General features: G+C 42.2%; 2 protein-coding genes across 11 annotated transcripts in view; both read right to left on the reverse strand.

Annotated features, from left to right (window-relative positions):
• Positions 1-2,918, reverse strand: part of LOC137783987 (membrane-associated phosphatidylinositol transfer protein 2-like) — a 63,459-nt gene extending 60,541 nt beyond the window's left edge. For all 7 annotated transcript variants that reach the window (XR_011077372.1, XR_011077371.1, XR_011077370.1 and 4 more), the window contains exons 1-2: positions 2,782-2,918; positions 2,143-2,449 (exon numbers count right to left, since the gene is read on the reverse strand). The gene's annotated coding sequence lies outside the window, so the exon portion shown is untranslated. The remainder of the gene's footprint in view (positions 1-2,142; positions 2,450-2,781) is intronic.
• Positions 2,919-3,062: 144 nt separating this feature from the next.
• Positions 3,063-21,592, reverse strand: LOC137784260 (M-phase phosphoprotein 9). 4 transcript variants are annotated; one of them, XM_068574793.1, is made up of 24 exons: positions 21,451-21,592; positions 20,294-20,565; positions 19,929-20,076; positions 18,460-18,549; positions 17,870-18,381; positions 16,729-16,894; positions 16,537-16,606; positions 15,679-15,782; positions 15,444-15,560; positions 14,512-14,981; positions 13,583-13,732; positions 13,307-13,394; positions 12,571-12,786; positions 12,198-12,245; positions 12,001-12,065; positions 10,334-10,435; positions 9,935-10,153; positions 9,661-9,824; positions 8,069-8,332; positions 7,292-7,412; positions 7,037-7,131; positions 6,217-6,431; positions 4,450-4,518; positions 3,063-3,985 (listed from the first exon to the last, which is right to left on the reverse strand). In XM_068574793.1, exons 2-24 carry the CDS (start codon positions 20,527-20,529, stop codon positions 3,884-3,886), a joined length of 3,831 nt encoding a protein of 1,276 aa, XP_068430894.1. In that variant the 5' UTR covers positions 20,530-20,565; positions 21,451-21,592; the 3' UTR covers positions 3,063-3,883. The 4 variants fall into 4 exon arrangements, with proteins under 4 accessions (XP_068430894.1, XP_068430892.1, XP_068430893.1 ...); XM_068574791.1 differs by having other exon boundaries at positions 9,637-9,824; XM_068574792.1 differs by having other exon boundaries at positions 16,537-16,609.
• Positions 21,593-23,011: the final 1,419 nt, after the last annotated feature.

A 23,011-nucleotide genomic window follows, 5' to 3' on the forward strand; every position in this document is an offset into this window, starting at 1 on the left:
GCCACCTCTCTTCAAAACCCTGTCTGACGTATCTTTGCAGAAAAGAATCTGACATGTCTTATGAGATTGGGAAAAAGATGAATTTTAAGATGAAAGAAAAATGAAGGATGGGTAAAAAGAGAGCGAGAAGGAGGGGTTGCGAGGTGGGGTGGGGGGGTAGGTATAGAGAGGAGGTTAGGGAGAAGGAGCAACTGAAGGAGGGGGCGGCAATCAATACCATGACTCATTCTTTCTGCGGTGGCCACTTCCTAACAGCATTCATTAAAGCAAACCTAATCATTTTGGCCCGATAATCAGATCCTGTAAGGCTCCATCTTCTTTCCCTCCAAACCACACACGTTAAAGTCGTGCACACTGAACTTGAAATGGGAGGAAACAGGACCAGTACATTACGCAGTGGACCCGATGGTCGTGGGGATAGTGAAGCTGCCGACATGATAGACTTAAGGTGAAAATCTTTGGAGAGCCCACAGATTTGTTTTGCCACGATAGCTCATGACTTTAACCACGTTTAAAACTCACATAATCACATACGTTGTTTAGGTATGGTCATGTTGGCTACGCATGTCCAGCTCATCCCAAAACCCAAAGTGATGTTTTTTATCGCACCTTAAAATAATCACAGATATTCATCATGCAAAGATATACACGACTGAGACAAGAGCAGCAAACCCTTACGTTTGAGAAACGATCCAAATATTAAATGGACTGACTTTTCCTGTAGTGTCATCATCCAGACTACAATCAGCCTCAGCAATACTTGGTTTTACCGCTAATCGGCAAATGTTAGCATACTTATACACAACATTATGACGGTGAACATTGTAAACTGTCTTGTTTCATACATGCGCCATTAAAATGCAGTGTTTGATATTGAAAGAAATCCCCAAAAACAGCCAACACAGATTTCTGATGTCTACAGTTAGATTAACACAATTTCTTTGCTTTACTTTACCGCAGCCAGGTGCCGACACAGATTATTTAGAGTTATTTGGCGCTAGCCAGCCCGAAAAAAACTCTCTCCAGGTTTAAATTGTTCTTCCTAGAAAGTTTTGGCTCCACTGCAGCATCCGTCTGAATAAGTTACGGTCTCGGTGTGATCCTCACGTGCAGCAGCAGCTCTTTCAGTGTTTTCACCTTCAGTGTCTAAGAATAGCTCGGTGGTCGCCCGCATTGTTAGCAGTATGTGCAGGACATTTCGAGCAAGGACAGGTCAACTTTTACCACAGAGAGTAAACAAGTAAAATAACTCTTGTAATGATTGTGCATTACAAAAGTAAACAAAAAGAGGATACGAAAACTGAGAAAAGGGCGGGAGGGGGCTCACTTTTAGAGCTGAAACTATTATTGATTAGTCAATCATCAGATAATTAATCTGAAACTATTTTTGATGAGACCTTATTTTTGCTTAATCTTGCTTCCAGCTTCTCAAATGTGAATATCTGCTGCTGTTTTTTGTCCTATGTTTTGTCATTTAAATATATTCACATGTTGTACTGACGTTTAGACCAAAACAAGCAATCTGAAGATGTCTTTTAGGGTTTTGTGATTATAGATTAGGTTCATTTTTGCAAATGAAAAGGCATAGAGAGTGTTTCACAGAGTCGCGTACACGGCTGTAGGTTATTAATCTAGTCGGTGGTTTGATTACAACTTGATGGAGGAATCCAGCGTCAAAATCTAGTCGTGAATTATTGGACATTACAAAGGAGATTAGTCCAGCCGTGCACATTGCATTACATCCATTTAATGCACAAGCATACATTGTGCAGTGTATTTTGGTGTGTCACATGCAGAGATAGTACATTTTGTATCATGGGAGAACATGAAAATGTGATTCGGTGAGGTTTATGGCACCCATAACTTCACTGTCAGAGGGTGATATCCGCACACAAACACAGTTATTATATGGGCCAGAATTATATATATATATAGATATTATTGATCAGCTGTTATGGTGAAAAACATATAACGCTACAATGATGGATGCCACGAGCACTGCAGCTCATGCAAACACTGCCACAAAATAATAACGCTGGGAATTAATCAACATTTGCATCGTGTAGATTCTAGATTAACGGTAATTAATGGGAGATAATTTGTGTTAAAGGTATACATATAAAATCATCATCGGCGACTCACCTGCAGCTCTGAGTTGATGTGCAGTCGCTTTATCTCCACATGAAGGCGGAATGCCACATCGCCGTCAGTGAGAGGTGTATCCCCCCACACGGAGTCTTCATTCCCCGGCGTGTCGGCCTAGTCGGTCCCGCTGCTGTGGACGGAGCTCGTCGCTCCTCCCTCCATCATCCTAAAAGGAAAGACGGCTGTCCTGTCCCGTTGATTCAGCTTCGGTGTGCTGCGGCCGGTGGCCGATATCCAGGATACCGGTTACATCACAAGCCAGGAGGACATCCCTCTGACGGACAGCGGAGGGGGAAAGCGCCATCTAGCGGCAAACAGGCGTCCGCAATAAAATAATAGAAAATACTCTTTTACTTACTGTGATTTTGCAGATTCACATAATTAATACAAGTATTAAATCAATTAATAAATCATAGTTGTGGTTTAAGACCCTTAATATAGCTGGTGCTCTATATATCGGATTTGTCTCACCCTATCAATTACCGTTTATGACATATTTTCTATATTTAATTTAACCATTGAAAAAATATTAGTTAACGTTAGCTGGCTAGTCACGTTAGCTAGCTTAGTTAACCGTTGGGCCGTTTCTGTTCGCCTGAATAAACTCATAACTCACCATAAATACAATATTCTCACCTTTATCGTAACATTATTTTCTTATTTGCGTGTTCTTTCGTCAAAGTATTAATCGCTAACTTCGTTCAGCCGCGAAAAATACGACCGTTTCCGGCTCGCGCTCCGATGCGCCATCGCGCCATTTGGTGCCGCTTCGGGGGAACTCGTGCACTTCCGGTAAATTTGTGGAGCAACAAACCACAACAAATCACAGCCCTGCGTTTCACTTGGCCCTAGTTTATTATTGCTTGTGACGCGAGAATAATAAACGAGTCAGTCATAATAATAAAGAGGAAGAATACTTATTGTTATGTTTTTTTAAAAGCAAAATTTATTGTGCAACAACAATATTATAGTTCCAGTGAAGTTCAAGTGTGGTAGAAAAGAAAGAATAAAACTGCATGGCAAAAGGAAGCAGTGCAAGAAATACCATGCACAAGCATCGCCAGAGGAGATACAACCTACTGAAGAAAGTGTGTGTACAAATAAAGTGTGCTGGTTTGGATATAACAAGTGAATCTGATCCGGATCACACAATGCTGTGTATGAAACACAAAGAAAAGAAAGTGACAGGTAGTAATGAAAAGTAAACAAAGAAAAAGGAAAAAAAAGGCGATTTATTCACGTAAACATCATGTTTTCTTCAAGTTTGATAAGTTTGGTCCGAAAAAAAAATACTTGTAAAAGAGATAAACATGTAAAATACATACAGACACATCAAATAAATACTTGATGAAAAAACAAAATGTTCATCAACACGTGAACAAAAATGGCAGTGATGTTTTCCAAAGTGGATGAATGTCTCTGCTGGAAAACCTTTTGGATCATTCACATAGCAGATTTTAAAAAACAAAATCTACACCTGAATAAGTAAAACATACCATATAAATATTTCTGTGACTAAAAAAAGTAAACGACTCATACAAATCTGTGCATTACTAAAAAATATACTTTCAGACATATAAAAAATATCCCAGAGCAGTACGTATAAAAGAGATGTCGCGGAGGAGTTATGTACATGTGGACTCATGGCACACGGGAGACAATCGGTGGATCAGTGTATAAAAACCAAGACACTTGGTTGTAGCATCATTCACGCCGTGATGTAAAAAGACAGACGTTGCTATGTGTTGGCAGAAGAGCGGAGGACGTGGAACCTCTTCAGGGTCATGCGGATGGATCCAAGCTCACGATTCAGTCGCTCCAGACGCTTCTCTAAGGCCACCTGAGGAGGAAACAAGAGCGGGAAGTCAACCGGCAGCTAACGCGATTGACCCATCCATTATGGATGCACAACGGGTGCAAACTAATGCCAAAATAAAACTAAAAATGTCACACATTCACTAGCATTCTTAAATGTGAAGATGAATGTCTGTGTGTGTTTGTCATGGAAAGACATTTAATTAACACTACATAAAAACAGGTACACGAGGAAGACATTTGTAAAAACATGATATTCGTTCGACGTATAAATGAAAGGAAAAAAGTGAAATTTGCTCATAATTTCGACCAAGAATAAAATAAACTAATTTATTGAATTTGCAATTATATGAAACAAAGAAGAGCAGCGATTTGAGAAGGTGAACACTCTTATACTTCCATGATCAGGATACAAACTGCTCAGCTCCGATTACAGAACGAGCAAACACGGGAAAACGATATGAAGATGATCGATATCTGGAGTCTTACCTCATCTAACCTGCTCTGCAGGGTCACTCTCCCACCTGCTCCGGGCATCCGGCTCAGAGCGGCTTCAATCTGACACACACACACACACACGCACACACACACACACACACACACACGCACACACGCACACACGCACAGACATAGACAAATACATGGACACACGCAAACACACACAGACATAAAGAGGGACACCCACACAGACACGCAAACACCCACACACACACATAGACAAATACATAGACACACGCAAACACAGACAGACATAAAGAGGGGCACACACACAGACACGCAAACACACACAGACACGCGCGCACAGACACACACAGACATAAAGAGGGGGACACACACAGACACACAAACACCCACACACACACACAGAAAGAGACACACAAACACACACATGCACGCACGCACACACACACAAAGACACAAGCACACAGACAGAGAGAGAGTGACACACACACACACACACACACACAGTGAGACACACACACACACACATACATACACAGAGATACAAACACACACACGCACACAGACATACAGAAAGATACACGCACAGAAACACACACACAGACGCACACAGAGACAAACACACACACAGACAAACAAAAGGTTAATCATTCAAGTTCAATTAAATAATGACTTTGGTGCAACAGCCGACACGCGACCGGCTGAAACACTTTGACTCTGACGAGTCGCTGACCGTCGGGACTAAAAATAGAAGTAATTTGGCGATGCAATAAAAACAGTGAGGCTGTGACATAAGAGGCCGGGGGCAGATTGTTTGACTAGAGTTCTGTTTGGAGGCGAGGCAGAGCTTCAGTGAGCAGGAAGACGATTAGATTTTATCATGTACTCTGATCTTAATTGTTGCATATTTTAATGAGTTTACCAGCTTTATTGTGAACATGTCGTGAATTATTGTGAAGAAGAATTACGCTCCAGGTAGCTATTAATATCAAATACCATATCAAAACCAGGACTTTTGTAATTAGGAATCACCTTATTTATAATTATAATTAATTACCACAAGAATGGTGAGTGAATGGTTTTACCGGAAACTTAAATGCACCATTAATCCACACACAAACAAGGTTATTTTAAGAGGAAGCATGTCTTATCTTGTCTACACATTGGCTTCAAACTAAATTATTTATCAAAAATAAATATTTGGTACAAAAGACTCAAAAATAAACAAAACACGAGAATCCCTTCACTCTAATGTGCCTCTCCTCAACACATGCGTGTTGTCGGAAAATAAAGAATATGACGCGTTCAGTGGACATTTTAATACTTTTACTGCTTACAGAGTTGCAGCCAGCGAGGGTTTTATTTGGAATTATGGGTTAAGATGAGATAAGATAAGCTGAGATAAGACTTTATTAGTCCCGCGGTGGGGAAATTGCGGGATTACAGCAGCAAGAGATGGTAGTAAAATAAGAAACAAGTAATACATATAAGTAAACAGCAATGAAACAGTAGCAATAATCCATACTAGCATTATTATATTTACAGACATAATAAACAAGTATTTAAAAACATGTATTTAATTAGTTTAGACTAGATTAGTAGTGCAAAAACGAATCTCAACTCATTGAATCAAAAACGAATGTAATAAAGTTGTCGTCCGTAAAGCTCTTTAAGCAGAGTCCTTTTCAGCAAATGTGCTGAATTCATAAAAAATAAAAAAAAGTGTCCTGGATGTCCTGTGTGATGCGATGCGCTCAGCCCGTCTCTCACAGATTTCAAAGTATAAATAATTACCTGCAGTTTCTCCTGCGTCAGCTCGTCAAACAGCTTCTCGGCCTCGGCCAGCGAGTGGAGTCCGGCGTCCTGGAGCAGCGGAGACGAGTCGCCGCAGGACTCGCGCCGCGGCTCGGACCCGGCGCGTTCTCCCCGGTCCTCCCAGCCCTCCCAGCCCGGCTGGGGGTTTCCCTCCGGCGGGTTGGCGCCGCGCGACGACTCGCTCTGCCCGAGGTCTGGAGGGAGAGGGAGGCAGAGAGTCTGACGTTTACATGCACGACGAGGGCAGCGCTTTAATACTTAAGGGGGGGAATCACTAACAATCGGGTTCTCAAGTATTAATTAAACAGGTCTGTTGTGGAAATCCCAAAATTAAATTGGGTAAAACCACAAGAGAAGATCAGACATGTTACTTTAAATATCTTTTTTTTTATCTTAAATTATTATTTATATTTCCACTTATGTTTTACTTCGTTTGTTTGCTTTTACTTTCCTGTTATTTTCTTCCTTACTATTGTAAACATATCAACACATACACAATATCCCTCTATCATATTGTGTCATACACACACACACACACACATATATACATATATACATATATATATATATATATATATATATATATACATATATATATATATATACATATATATATATATATATATATATATATATATATATATATACATATATATATATATATACATATATATATATATATATATATATATATATATATATATATATATATATATATATATATATATATATATATATATATATATATATATATATATATACACACATACATACACACACACACACACACACATATTACCGTCTTTTCTGTCTGCTGACGTAAACTGGAGTCTCTTTCGGGGAGTGCTGCCGCCGTGCAACGAATGGCGTCTCTGGTCGAATTGTCCGTCGCTCCTGTCGACGCCACACGATGAGACTTAGTTATTAATGTGGATAGAAGTCTTGTGTAAACAATGTTCAACCCAAAATGTGCAACAGTGTTGCACAGATTCTGTTCCGAGAGCGTCATCTGTCCGATGTGTATTAATGCTACCGTAATGCTACCGTCGCTCACGTTTTGTGCAGGTGTTCCTCTCTTGGCATCAGGTGCCCAAACGCAGTGGAGTAGTTCTCAGAGGGGCAGCGTTTGGGGCTGGACTTCGCAGACATGGGCATGATTAAAGTTCCTCTCTTTGCTGGATGGAAGAGAGAGAGAAAAAAGCACAACATTAATTAAAACTCTAACGCGACAACACAACATTAATTAAAAGCTACATTCCCCAGTGAGTTTTAGTGACCCTCAAATTAATTTAACGGGCTGGCTGTTCATTTCATCTTTGAGGTTTCTTGGCTCAGAGTTTTGTTTTCAATACTTAATTATATGTGAGATACAGTCTGTAAAAAATAAAATACTAAATCTGCAGAACCTTTTGCGTTTACAGTTCGTCATTCATTCTCAATTAATTAGTTTCATCCGGTTCACAGTGATTTGTGGACAATAATCAGTTTAAAATCTGCCCTTTTCTTCTTTGTTGTGCCTCTTTTCCATCAGCTCAACGCTTAACGCGTACAAATGTGTAAAAATACTTTTTATGAACACAGGAATGTATAAAGACGCTTAAATGATTAAAGCTCTAAAACTGATAAAACTTGCGATACTTTCAAATATTCTTCTGTTTCATCAATGCTAAGCTGAAGAGCAAAGAAATTTAAAAAAGGGTTTGAGAGAGAAGCTGCAGATCGACTGTATTCACATTTAAAAATATTAAAACGTGGTCGCATTCGAGCATCCGTTACCGCGTCTGAATGAAGTATATTTGTGTCTGTAAACAACAACAAAAAAACATCGTACTGGGCGTAGTTGAGGCTTTGCTTCGGTGTTCTGGAGGCGGCAGAGACGAGGACCGATGGCCCTCTGGAGACAGACTCCTCTGAGCTCTGAGCAGAGCTGCAGCTCTTTTCACTGTGCCTCCTCTTCCTCTTCCTCCTCCTCCTCCTCCTCCTCGCTCAGCTCTGGCCGACACTCCTCCAGGTTTGACCGCCTCCCAGTCCGCCTGAATCCCTTCTTTGTGTCTCCGCTCCACAAACCCGACTGTGGTCCTCTGATTGCCGCCCCCTGCGGAGAGAAAGCCACACAGACGTGATGAGGTCCAATTCAACAAAAAAAAAAACTTCGGCAAGCGGGCCGAGCTGTTGCGTGTATGCCGAGTAGAAAAATCACACATAGAAGTTAGTAATCAGTGTGTTTGATCGGCCTGATTTACAATCAGTCAATTAATCAAACAGGAAATCTAAAAACTATTGTTTTTTTATTCTAAGAAAAGATTTTCCTTTGTTAGTCCCACAGCAGAGGCGGTTACAGTAATACAGCAGCAAAGACGCTCAGTAAAACTGTTTTTAATGAGAATTATGAGTAATTTATTAAACAGTAAAGACCGTAAAATTTAAATAAGATAGAATCAGACTGCTTTGAAAAGTGTAAAAAAAATCAAATAAATAAAAATACAATTAAAAGCCTCAAAGTTTTTCTTTGTCTTACACGTTAATACATTTAATTTCTTTATGTTTCGGACTGTTCGTTAGACAAAACAATACATTTTGAAAGTCGTCACTTTGGCTTCAAGAAAGTGTTTTTCTGTTTTAATACAAATATTCTGACATCTGAATAGTTAAGAATGTAATTGTATTCCCTTAGTTGCCACAAGAAGTACATTTTTTTATACCATTCAGCCTCTTTCCATCTGTGAGTATCATGCTACTTCTGTACTATACAAGTTTATCAACATATTATATAGCAAGTCTAAGTATCAGCTTGTTCAAATGTAGATGAAAGATAGTTCAGCCATAGTTCTTTTTGTTTTTTTAAAGGGTAATCGTTTCCTCATTCATACTATGAAACGTGTGAGGCTTTGCCGCGATCGACCACCTGGAACACTGTCCTGATTGTCGCTTCACATCACAGTCACATACTTTAAAACTGATTGCAGCCATTGTCCCTTTCTCTCCCTGCTGGAGCCGCAGGGAGCCGCCGGTCACATTGACTGTTTCGTACCGATAGCGTCACCTTTTGTTTCGTTCAGCTCTTTGGGTCTCTTTTGTTTTTTTTTAAACCTTTACTTAAAGGGTGTGTTCACAATGTTTAAATAATGTAATTGGTAATTCATGCTGAAAAAAAAACAACTGGTAGTCGAGTCGCGGCTTTTCTTTGGTTTTGGGGTCGCGGGACTAATTAGCCACGACCGCTACGAACCAATCAGGAGGCGACCGCGGGTGTCTGTAGTTTCTGCCCGTCCAGAGTAAAACACAGCCCCCGTAAAAAGCCTCCGTTTCATAAGTTTGAATGCACCGGAGTAGTGTGCACGCTCGCCGTAAGCGATAGCAATACGTGCAGTGTGGATGTGGACCGAGTGTGACGCATACTGTGGGCGGTGGAGCTGTTCTTACAGGGGGCCCGGCTCTCTGTGGCTCTGGTCTCCTCCAGCTGTATCAGGGCCCTCATCATGGGCGTTAGGGAGCAGGATCCCTCCCTGCGAGCGGCCTCCCGCTGGCTCTGCTCCTGGAGTCTCTGCGGAGGGGGCGCTTGTTCGCACTCCGGGGGCGACGCACACCTTCAGAACAGGATGTCCCGTTAAAATCCGTGAAAATCTTCAAGGAGTTTGGTTGAGGAAAAACATACAAAAATGCTTGATCACCGTCAACATGAAAAACCTCCACGTACCTCCAGCTCCCAGCAGCTGAGTCCACAGGGCTTCCAGGTCCTGACGATTGATCATTTAATGAATACTTTGACTTCCGGTGGATACTCGATTGGTTCGTTTGAGAGAATGGGGATTTTCTGCCGCCGTTCAGCTGGTCAGAGGGGGACTTCCTGCGCGTGACGTCTGGCTCCGCTGTGCATTTGCTGGGCGACATCAGCAGGTCAGGATGGTGGAAGAGACTGTGGACGTGTGAAGAGGAAACTTTAAAACTTAGACAGCTGCGTCTGCGGCACAAAAGACAAGGTGATGAAACTCGTCGCCTGCGTGTCGCGTCCAGACGGGCGTGTTGCATCTCAGGAAGCGTTGTGTTTTTCACTTTGTGCTGGAAACACGGAAGAGAGAGTTGGAGCGTCACTCACCCGGCGCCGGACGGTTGCGTGTTACTGTGGGAAGAATAACGAGCCCTGGCCTGGCTCTCGTGCTCCAGCTGCTTCACCTGAGACTCCAGTTTGGAGATGACTCTAAAGGCGGGGACAGACAGAGACAATACATCATCACGAGACTTAAAGATACTGTGGACACAGAAGTGATATAAACCCACAGCTGACCTTCTTCCTCAACACTTTATCTCCTCTGCTTTATTATGAAATATCTCCGCGGTCATGATCCGGCGCCACTTTTTGTCTCCTGTTTTAGTTTGACAACAGCTTCTTGCACTCCGCCGTGTGACTCCATCAGACCCCGAAGCCAGAAACGTTCCTGCATATCTTATATATGTATTACACATCTAAGTATTTTTCCCCCCATTCTGCAGCTCTAACGTTGACTCTTGTGTTCTGGCTTCTTGACCGATCGGATGCCGGGAAGGACCCTTGCATCTTTTTTAGAGTCAGCAAAATGTAAGAAATTCCTTTTAAAATGCAAGAAATTCCTTTAAAAATGCAAGAAATTCCTTTTAAAATGCAAGAAATTCCTTTTTAGATGCAAGAAATTCCTTTTAAAATGCTGCCCGACTGCTTTTTCATCAGTTCTTAGTATTTACATCACATCCTCCATGCATTCAAGAAGTTACTATTCATTTTAGTTTGCTTGTACGTTGTAGTAACTTCTGTCCTCTTCCCTCTTTTTAAAAAGGACCACCTGCAGGTCTCTGAACCTCTCCGTCATCTTGTTGCTTCCTCCAGGTGATGTGTTTCGGTGCTAAAGCGCTGCTATGACAGGCGTATTGATGTTGTGCGAGCAGCAGTCTGCCATCCGTCCGTGACCTCGCGGCATCGACTCGACGCACTTCATCAATGCAGAGTTCATGGCTCTGCTTCCATTGGTGCCAATTTGCAGGCAGAGCTGAAAGCGCAATGGAAAAGTTGCTGTGCCCTGTCAGCCAATGAACGCTATTATCTATTCTTTTTCGACAGCGCAGAGACAATAATTAGGGCCCGATTGATTAATCCTCTCCATCTCCCCGCTGTCGTCCGGCCTGCGCTGCAGCTCTTTTACAGAAATCGCTGCAGCCAGTCGGTGACGATGTGACGGGCCCGAAGCTGTGCAGTCACATCTCTGCCGTCTTTATGCAACGCTCTCGTCGTGCGTTTCGATATAATTTTAAAAACAGCAGCACTGGATCGATGGTAGCAATGTTTAAATTAAAAGTGTTTCTAGAAATACAATTGTGTTTTTGTCTTGCTGAGAAGATCAACACCAAAGAAAAACTCCAGACTAACAAATAATCTGACATGAACCTGCACCGGTCAGAGTCAGGCCAACTGTTTCCCTCTGTAGTCCAGTCTTTATGCTAAGCTAAGCTAACCTCAAGCTTCACATTCACACGACAGACGTGGCTAATTTATTCTCTCATTTAAATCTCAGTAACAAAAGCAAATAATAGTAACAATAATATTTCCAATAATGTTAAACTATTCTTTTAAGGCTGTGACTTTCAAATAGCCAAATTGAGACACTTTTTTTGATTGTGTAACTTACATAACCTGATATTTTCTGGAATAAATGAGGAATTGGGTTGACCATGAAATAATAATAATAATAATAATAATAATAATAATCTGTTCTCTACTATCAATCCGCTCACCTCTTCAGTTCTGATATCTGATCAGTGGCATCGAAGAGCTTGTTCTCGGTTGACACCAAGTTGTTCTGAGGACACAAAAAGATGAACGAAGACACGTTTACACCGATGAGGATATATATAAGTGTGTGTGTGTGTGTGTGTGTGTGTGTGTGTATGTGTGTGTGTGTGTGTGTCAGTTCCCGTTAGCGTTTCATTACCTTCAGCCCCTCGTGCTCCTTTACCAGAGAGTCATATTGTCCGAGCAGCTGAGGAAACAAAACAACAGAGTTGGGAAAAGTCCTTTTAACTTCCTCTGAGTACCAGCACAGCTGTTCATTGAATATTTTTTTTAAAAGTATAATGATAGAAGCAAGGTTCCAGTGAAAAGGCCTTTTTTTTGGGCTAGCTAGCCAAATAATTGGCGCAACAGGCGCAACAATTACCTAACATATATGCTACAATGTGACATTTTATAACTTTAGTGCCGCGTGATTTTTTTGTTATTGTAGAAAATGTGACGCGGCTCAAAAAAAAAGGTTAAACAAACAACTGCTTTAGAGGATAGAGATTACATTGCAGCCTCTCACTCACATCCTGCAGCATCTTGTGCTCTCCGTCCTTCATCGCCTCCCTCTCGTCCGCCTCCCTGCAGGTTTTCTGCACCGCCTCCTCCAGCTGCCGGACGCGGGTCTTCAGACGCGCCGCCAGGGCGTCCTTCTCTTTGCCCGAGCGCTTGCTTTCTTCTAGTCGCTTCTGCAGGGATTTCACCGCGGCACCGGCGACGGTGTACCGATCCGGCCATTCTGCCTAACAACAGGACGAGGGAACGATTATCGATCGATCACATTAGGGTGAAGTATTGAAAGCGACTGGAGAGAAAACGCTTCGAACTTTTGTTCTAAAATAGCATTGAAGTAATAAAGTGTACAAGATTAATTACATATGGGGTGCTTACAGATATCAGAGAGCTGTTCTTTTTAAGAACAAATACAAATTTTCAAACCAATATTGCAACTAGTACTCGTCATGTTCGGGTCATTGCAGTAGTACATTTACCAGAAAAAACTCTAATATTCTCTGAGATTGAAGTTGTAGATTGTGATTTTATTCTCAGAATTCAACAAGAAATAAATCAATTCAGGATGTAGTTTTCCTCTGAGTAATTCTAATTAACTGCAATATCTCTTATCTCGATTGCAGAGTACAAAATGATCAGCTGCAGGTACAACACACGACAAGTTCTCTCAAATTCACCACTTTAAGTGTAACCGATGCCATTTGCTTCAATATGACAAATAATGTAAAAAAGGAATCTGAGGTGTTATACCAGTTTTTTCTCCAACAAGCTGTTTGTTGCCTCCAGTTCTTGCACGCGGCCGGTGGCCTCGGCCAGAGCTTTCTCCAGGTGCTTGCATCTGTGCATGAACAGATATCACAATAATTCTAATTAAACAAACTAATTTGCATCAGAAATGCAACAGAAAGCTCCAGAAAAGGTTAGTTTGTTTCTTGTCTCCAAAAACCCTGTTTATGTTATGAATACAAATAGAGACAGAAGAGCGATTTCCACATGCAGTTTATGAGTAAAGAAATGAAGGGAGACCTCTCTGTGATGGCCTGGTTGCTCTTCTCTAAATCCCGGGGCAGATCTCTGAAGTTCAGTTTGTCTCGCAGGCTCTGAATCTCAGACTCGTAGTACGCCTTCAGATCGGCCACGTGTCGGGAGTGCTTCTCTCTCAGGTTTTGTCTCAGTCTGAGGAAAAACAAACAAAGGAGAGCAAGATGAATGAAACAGTGGGACTCCCTACGAAGCCTGAAAGATGCTGAAGATCCTCGAAGAGGGTCTCAGGGTGCGATCAGGTCTTCCTCGGTCCAGATTGCTCCACCGAGGGGCTTCAAGCAGTCAATGAATATTCTTTAAATCGGTCTTAAAACAGATGGTTTTTTTTGCAAATGTTTTAACCTTCAAAACCCCTTTTTTTTTGCTCTGTGACATTGAATTTGACTGCAATAGAAGCGTTCTGCGTCTTTATGGAAACAGAACAATCCTAAATAGTGTGCATAAGAACCAAGTTCTAATGACAAACTATTTTTTTTTACAATAACTGGAAAACAATGGAGTCCATACATACATCCAACATGTTTTCCAGTGTCCATAAGTGTTACCAGTGTTAGAAAATAGGATGGAGGCTCTATGTGTGTATGTAGGAACGCAACATTTAATGTGTTTTCGGTTTATTTGGGATGAGAGTTTAAATTTGGTGGAGAAATTTGGTGTAAAATTTTAAACTTTGGTTTTTTTTTAGATAAAAAGAGAAGAATACAACAATACCGCCGTTATTTTACAGCTCCTGGCTGATCAAAGCTATAGTTTTGGTGATTGGTGAAGAGTTAAATATGATTTTATCCAATTCAATTTACTTAAAAATCTCATATCTTTTAATCAATAATGTTTTTCAGAAAGGTGCTGAATAACTAATAACATTAATACAGTGGACAATAAGTAGAGCAAGCTGCGTGTGTTACGCTCACAGAGACAGGACGACAGGATCCTCCAGCGAAGCGGCTCTCTGCGCGTGAGGACCGGCTGCAGAATGCAGAGACGCACCGGAGGCCGAGCGAGGCTTCAGGGTGCTGGTGTGGGTGTGGCTGCCCTCCTCCTCCTCGCTGGCTCCGCGTTGCTGGCTGGATGTGTGGGAGCAGGGTCGGGTCTCACCCTGGAGGGAAAACGGGGCGGCCCGGGACGCGTTCCCCCACAGGCTCCGCCCGTCAGAAGGGGAAGGTCCGGCGACCGAAGCGCTGGAGGCGTCGGAGAGGCAGTCCGTGTCTCCGGGGTTGGGACCGCACTCCACGGTGCTGTCGGGGGTCACGGGGGTCCCCTCTCTGGGGTAGTGGTGGTGCAGTTGAGCGCCGAACGACGGGCTGCTGAAGTGAGAGGGCGAAGTGAAGCCCGAGGTTCGATCCGACTGCCGCTGGTTCGCGGCTGGGTCCAAGGTCAACACCTGACAAAGCAACGACACGGTTAGAGACAAACTATCAGGACCCAGTTCAGAGAGAGCTCATTTAAATGAACGTCATTTAGAAGAGATAAACGTTTGATAAATCACATTTTCCGTGTAGGTTTCTCAAAGCACCGCCCTAAAGCGTCCCCTGCTTTATGGTCTGTTTGACTCCAAATAACCAAAATTTACTAAATGAACATCATGCTGTATTGAAGAAGAGTTAAAACTAGATATTGACATCATAAACTCATGTTTACAATGTTTATTGGGGGAATAAATCAACTAAAGGAGTCGCCCCCTGGTGGTCAGTAGAGAGAATGCAGGTTGAAGACGCTTCAGTCTTGGCTTCACGTTTCACAACTAGAAGTTGCCGCCTGATCTTAATCTCCTAATCTTTGAGAACGACTGGGTTAGAGGCTTAGCCACGGAATAAACTGATCACCAATGAAAAGTGCAACATACCTGCGGAGACGAAGGACTGGAGGTCACAGAGCCTTCCCAGTCGGAGCGTTTACAGTCTGTTCTTTGCTTGTTCTGATAGATCTCTCTGAGAGACGGACGAGAGTCCAGAGACGGAGTCTACAAGAGACCGGAGATCAGACGTTCAGGAGGAGAGGTTGTTTGTTTTTGTACCTCTAACACATCCCCCAATCAGACCAGCCACAGTTGCCATTGGCGAGCGATAGTCGTTACTCACAAGACTCAAGGACGCCTCTTGCAGAAGATGGTAAGCGCCGCTGTCGAAGCTGTCCGGTAGCGGGTGATACAGCTCGCTCTCAGTCAGACGCCAATAGGTGAGGCCTACGACCGGGAGGAGAAAGTCATCAAAAAAGAGTTTTTTCTCATGAGAAAACATTAAGCACGGAAGCAGAGACTAAAATCTGCTCTTTATCAGGGTCGTGTACAAATACAAAATTGACTCAATCTTATACCAGCTATGTTTGATAATTTCTTTACGGGGTCATTTTGGAAGTAGACCTACAAATTTGGGATTAATTTCATAGATTTTAAACCACGAACGCCAGCAGATTTTGTATGATTCTTATAACGTTTCATGCTCCCTCCCTCTTCTTACTGAGAATAGTAGAAATGCAAGCTCCCAGTCTCTAATGTACACAGGTTTATGTGTATTTCAGTGAGAGATGTGCACACAATGCACGAAATAAAGCAGATAATGATAAATATGGAAATACATTAACTTTAGGACGTGACATACCGTCACTCTCTCAGACTGGAGTGACAGTTCAGCTCTGCTTCATAATGATTTCAGGCGACACCTGTCAAGGTTTGTAAAAAACTAACACACACACACAAACAAACACACACACACACACACGTGTGTATTGTGTGTGAAATGTTTCAGGAAATGAAAAAAAAAAGGTAATTTGGTTTTGTGTCTCATGACAAATCCCTCGGTGATACGACAGTGCCACCTAACTGTCACTTGTGGTATGTGCGACATCTTTCATAACGGCGTGTGACATCCTGTCACAAAGGGATTTCTTCTCGCCGCCGTGCCGCTCTGTGTTTTTGTCTTGAGTCAGTGAATTGTTACCTGACGCCTCGGACATCAAGCTGTCGCTCCTCCTCAGGGAGAAAGAGCTGGACGACGGGCCGACCGGTCGCTGCTGAAACCCCGGATAGAGAAGAGCGGATTAGACTCGGCAGAGCGGGAATGTAATCAAGGACGACCACGAGAGGCATTTAGAGTGATAAAACACTCTGTTTTCACGTGGTGAGTTTGTACCTGGTCTTGAAGGTCTGAGCTGTCCGGGGGGGTCTGCTTGTGGGATTCTCTGACGCCGAGTGGGGGCTCCTCGTACTCGGGGATTTGGGATGAAGCTTGTCCCACTTTGCTCTTCTTGGGCCTGAGTTTCTGCCTCTGGGCCCACGAGGTCAAAAGCTGGCTGGTGCTGCCAACAGAACAGGCTCGGGTGAGTACGGGAGGTTGTTGTCGTTGTCGCACCTTATTCCTGCTAACCGTCCCTTCATAAGTCCGTGATGAACTGGGGAAAGGGACGTTTAAATGTGCGGCTCCGTTGCAAAGTCACCTGAATCTTCAGGAACCGTTCTCATTGGATGAATTCAAAGTTATTTCTTAATTAGCGGCCGATGTTTTGAAATTTAGGAATGTTTTTTGATAGTTTTTCTTATTGTTATGTTTGTTTGTACGACTTATTTGTGATGCTAACTGTCTTGGCCAGGATACTGTTAAAATATCTCTTTTACTTCATATCTCTTCTACTTAAATATTTTTTTTTTAAAAATAATAAGTAGAAATATAATTTCTCGAACAAAGCATTCTTCTCAACAGGGTTACTCAATGACGTACACAAAATAAAATGTTAGACTTTTTAACACGTTTTTAATGTGGTTATATCTGCCAAAGTATGAAAGATAACAATAGAAACCGGTCGGTTGATAAGGCCTCTAGTTATCGACCGAAACCATGAATTTATTGACATAGTGCAGCATTTAGCAGCTAAAGAGGCAGATATTTCTCTCAGGTGTTGGTGGAGAACACAATACATACATAATATAGAATACATGGATGGATTAACCAATTAAAATGTGTAATTAAAGTCAATATACAAGTCTGGAGCAACACTACTGAAAACTGACATTTTCTGCTAAAATTAAATGTCACAACAAATCAACAAAAACCCTTTTAAATACCTAAAAGCCTTTTAGTAGCACTGGAATGGCACATAATTATAGCACTTTGCTTTATTGAAGAAATTGTATGTTCTTGATTCTTGTTGTTCTGATTTTTGTACGTCTGAATGCACTTATTGTAAGTCGCTTTGGATAAAAGCGTCAGCTAAATTAAATGTAATGTAATTGAATGCCTTTTTGTGTCTTAAAATTCAAAATAAACTCAGACTTACCCAAAGGTTCTCTGCTGGTAGTCCAATGGGTTCATTTCATCCACTCCGAGAGTCCTCACATGCAAGAAATCCTGCTGACCCCGAATCACATTTGTCTGTGTGTCTTCCTGGAGGTGAGGGGACCAATGATGCTTCTCCCTGCCCTGAACACCATCCTCGTCCTCCCCCGGAGACCCGGCTGGTTCCAGACCCGTTTCCCAAGCAGACAGGGTCCCGTACCCGCTGCTGAGCACCGTTGTCGCCCGCTGCTCCTCTGCGTGGTCGCCGGTCTCTGTTGTCTGGGCCGGAGGATAAGGGGCGCTGAACGGGATGAGGGCCGGGGCTGCCAGGCTGTCATTGTCACTGGCCACATTCATGGGCACCCTGCAGTCACTGGAGATGAGCGGGAAGATATAGTCCTTTGTGTTTGGGGTAGTTTTGGTCACCAAAGTTGGAGAGAACTCAGTGTGTGGATGGATGCTGGACTGGCGGTTCTGGAGCTGAACCAGGGCTTTAATTTCATCCTGAATCAACTGGAAAACAACACATTGTTTCACCGGTTAAACACTTATTTTCTCGTCAAGATAAGACAAAACTAAATGCAGTCTTACCTGTATTTGGCACTGGTATTGTTCTTGCTGAGCGAGTATTTGCTCTTGGTATTGCTTTTCAACCAGTTGAAACAGATGCAACCATCGACCCTGTTGCAGAAAAAAAAAGAAAAGCAAAAGCAAACTGTCATTACTCACAGGGAGACGTTAACCTACAGTGAAGCAGCTGGGGCAGAGCCATGGTGAATTTTAATCAGTCAACGTACACTGACATTCCTTATTTTGTCTTTTCATCTTCATACTGCAGAGGCCAACTGGAAACACAACATCTGGTGATCCTAAATTGAAGCTTGCGCTACCATACCGCTCACCCACCGGGCCAGCACATTCACACATAAGACACCAGGTTACGCAGAGAAATCTCTGAGATATTTTGTATTTTGTAATAATTGCGTATTCACATTTTTTTTTTAACAAGGGAGATAAGGAGAAGATGCAATCTTAAGATTTTCTTTTAACCGGCTACATATAATTATTATTCCAAGCAGAGTTTCTTTGTGCGGTAAACATGTCTGGAGGGGATATTTTACTGCTGTAGCGATACAAAGTGCTGCGTTGTCTCCACGTGAAGTTCTTCAGCTGTTCATCGCCACGTGGGTCCACGCGGACCATCAGCCCAACATGTGTGAACACGCAATGCAGCAGAAACAGAACCGTGTGCATGGCCCACATCCTCCCAGTTACAGATCTGTAGATGGCAAAGAAATCTGCTTTACCAAGTGGAGATCTAGCGAAGAAATATTTAACCCCCGGTCCGATTACGGTAACCGCCATTTTTCTACTTTACCAAATCAGAAAATAACCTTTAGTTCTCGTGATTCACGCTTTGTTAACACTAATGACGGCCCCGCTCTTCAGCCACTCTCTACATAGAGCACCTCGGCTCTTTCTCTCTCCCTCTTGCTGAGCAAGGGAGAAAGAAAAGGGCTGAATTGCGAATGCCGTTTAGACAATATGAACATGATTTACCTTTAAGTGCATGTACACACAGAGTGAGAGAGAATGTGAAGATTGTTTGGATTTCTGAGGCGAATCGGCTGTGCACCACTGCGATTGTGACACAAACAACAACAAGTCTTTAGTCCTTTTCCATACAAATAACCGACCGAAGATATTTTCATCGTGAGATGGTTCTTTGAGCAGGTATGTAAAAACTAAAAGCCTCAAGACTGATGAACTATGCAGTGAAGTGTATTTGATGTTGTAGCACATCACAGTTGTCCTGCAAATCACATCCTGTGTCTGAAAAGATCAACTGCAGCACGGTACTGTGTATGCGTTTGTGTCAGGTGTGATGCGCACATATAATAAAAGTGACAGCTCAGAAAGGAGGCTGCCAGCTACAGAGCACGAGAGCAACTGCCACAGCAGCTAACCCCAACTTCCCTTTCAACGCCAGCAGCGAGCATTTACACTTTCAGTTCCACGTTCTACAATAACTATTCAGACTCTGTGGTGTTTTTTCCTACCTCACAATCCTTCCAGATCTCAGGGTCGGCCTCTCCGCTGCTCTGGATCTCCTGCACCAGAGCTCTAAGGGTGTCAAGGGAGCTCGGGTTGATGAATGGGAGGCTCTTCCCTTGTTCAAATGCTTCGTCTGTGCTCAGACACAGACTCCTGCAGAAAATTACATAACATTAATTCACATACTGTACCACTGGATAATAAATGTATAATACATATTGAATTTTTTTTAAATAAATAGAAAACCTAAGTAGCACAAAACTGATGTATTTCTAAACCTTAGAGGATGGTTACATATTGTATCTCTGCACAGAAAAAACAACATTCGTTATATTTTCCATAAACAGGTGCGTGTTTACAGTGACTGCACCTGATCTTGTTGCATGCTGGTGTGATGTCCATGGGCCTGCTCTCCACACTGCCTCCTGCTGTTTGGGAGGTTGCATGTCTGTCCTCCGAGACAGCCAGCCCCGAGGCTGATGTCCCCTCAGAGGACACCAAAGAGGTCTCACTCTCCTTACCCCCATCCCCATCAGGACTGACATGGCAATGGCTCAAAGCCCCCGAGCTGGACACATCCTCAGAGATACTGTCATCTGTGGACATGTTTATGGGCCCATGCAGAGGGGGTCAGTCTGACAGCTAGAAACCAAGAGAAGAGGGAAACAAGAGGCAGTCATATGATGAAGACGTACTGGACAATGATGCCAAATGACCACACACACACACACACACACACACACACACACACACACACACACACACACACACACACACACACACGCTTACTTACTTACTTGCACTTTCTACACTTACATGTATACTTTTACTACGCATACTGTATAACTGATCTATAGACTATCCTACTGTCTATACACCACATTCATCATATCTCCAGCTATTTATTCTATATTAATTATCTATAATAAGCAGTACATGTAAATCAAACTCTACACTGTATGTTATACTATACCTGCACTGTCTTCATATTTTACATATCGTAGCTTACTCATACACAATACTGTATGACGCAACCCTTACTATTTATTCTATATCTATTCATTCCCGATTTTATTCTGTATAATATTATGTACATTTGCTCGTCTGGTTAGATTTAAAACTATATTGTGTTCTCTCAGACACTTAACTCAATGTGCAATGACAATAAAGTTGAATCCAAGCTAAACTAACTGTGAAAATAAGATTATTACAGAGCTATTACAGCTGAGACCAAGCATCCAGTACACGCCACAAGTCTAAAGGGAAATATCTGCTGTCAACTTTCAACAGTAGTGTCAGACAGACAGACAGACAGACAGACAGACAGACAGACAGACAGAAAGTTGGCTGTCAGTCAGGTTTGCTAACAAAACAGCTCCAACTGACAAGCCATTGGTTAGCTAGCTAGCTAGCTGAGTTGGTTCATCACAGGTTACGACGTCACAATACGCACAAACGGGGACGTGAACTATATTTTTTGTGGAAGAAAGAGATGGCGCGAACGGATAGAACGATAGTTAAACCTACCCGTTGACTAGTATCTTCGTTTCCTCCATATTTCCGTGTGAGTAGACGGGTCGGCTAGCTGGTTGCTGGTTGGCTGCTGCACTGCAGTGATCTCCGGCCGCTGTAACGTTCGCAGCTCAGCTTCGCCATTGGTCTAAACTGTGATCAGAAATACAGCTTCGTGATTGGTTGGCACTTTCACCCTGTGTTCCTATTGGCTGTTTTGGAGGAAAAGGCGTGCACATGTATTGGGACGAAAACTTAGACGGAAGAAAACCTGCAGACACTTCTACCTTTTTTTATGCAGGACTTTTACTTACTAGAATATTGTCTATAGTGTAGTACTGCTACTCTTACCATATGCAAATGTAGGAATTATTATATTTGGATGTCATATAAATAGTAAATTCAACGTCTAATTATGTTAAACATGTAATAATAATTATGCACTTTACATACATCTTTTTTAAATGTTAAAGTTCTTCCAAATCATTTGCTCATTTTTTATTATCTACCTCATTTGTTTTTGTGATTTATGATTTAGCGTCTATAAAATGTGTCTATTTGCACCAACTGCCAACACTTTAAAAACTAAAGACTTTCACGTTTACCTTTTTATTATAATTGCCTTCTATTTTAAACTTTATCACGTAAAGCACCTTGAGTTGCCTCCGTGTCAAATGTGCCATATGAATAAACTTGCCTTGCAAATACTGCAATGTTTTGTTAGCATAAAGTACCACGCATGCAGCAAACTAGAGCTGCAAGGATTAGTATATGAATCAGATTCATAAACTAATCCTTGCAGCTGTGCTTACACGCCTTCAGCAAATGATGATTCACTTGATCTGTGAAGGAGGAACCTCGTCTGCAGCCGGTGGATAAGAGAATTCAGATATAGAATTCCCTGCTGAGTAATTGGCAGCGTCGTCGTCGTCGTTGTTGTTTAGTGACACTCAAAGATGTTTACAGTTCACAGCTTGGTATCTTTTTTCTTTTACGCATACACTATTTTCCCTTCTGTTTCATGATGTAAATATCATAGTAATGTTGAGATTTCACCATGCAAGGTGATGGGCCGCACATCTGGAGCAGTTTGGAGCTCAGTATCACATCAACCAAGTCTGCAGGAAAAAAGAAGAGAACGATCCCTGCAGCTTTCCTTATTTTCACTTACAGGTAGGAATTATCAAACGATGACAACAATATTGAAAATACAATTTATTACACTGAGTAATAAATACATACAAAGATGCAAGTAACAGCATTTTCCTTTTTTCTTATACCAAAACCACCCTCAACACGAATGAACTGATGCATGTGGCACATCTCTGCCCCTCCCTCCCTCAGTCATGTGTGTTATAAGGGTCTGAAAAACAGACCAAAATACTATCAAAAACAAGTCGTTCCCATCTACCCCTGTACAAGCCATGCACTGTCTACAATTTAACCCCGGCCCGTTCGCATGCATAAATCAATGTTTTAAATATGAAGTCAAAACTAAGATCCCAAAAGTGGGGCATAAAAACACATGATATCCTTTCGTATGAATTCCAGTAACCCAAACATGATTTTAAATGAA

Source organism: Clinocottus analis, unplaced genomic scaffold, assembly GCF_023055335.1.
Source record: "Clinocottus analis isolate CAN_PGR_092001 unplaced genomic scaffold, fCliAna1.0.p SCAF_13, whole genome shotgun sequence".
NCBI lineage: Eukaryota > Metazoa > Chordata > Actinopteri > Perciformes > Cottidae > Clinocottus > Clinocottus analis.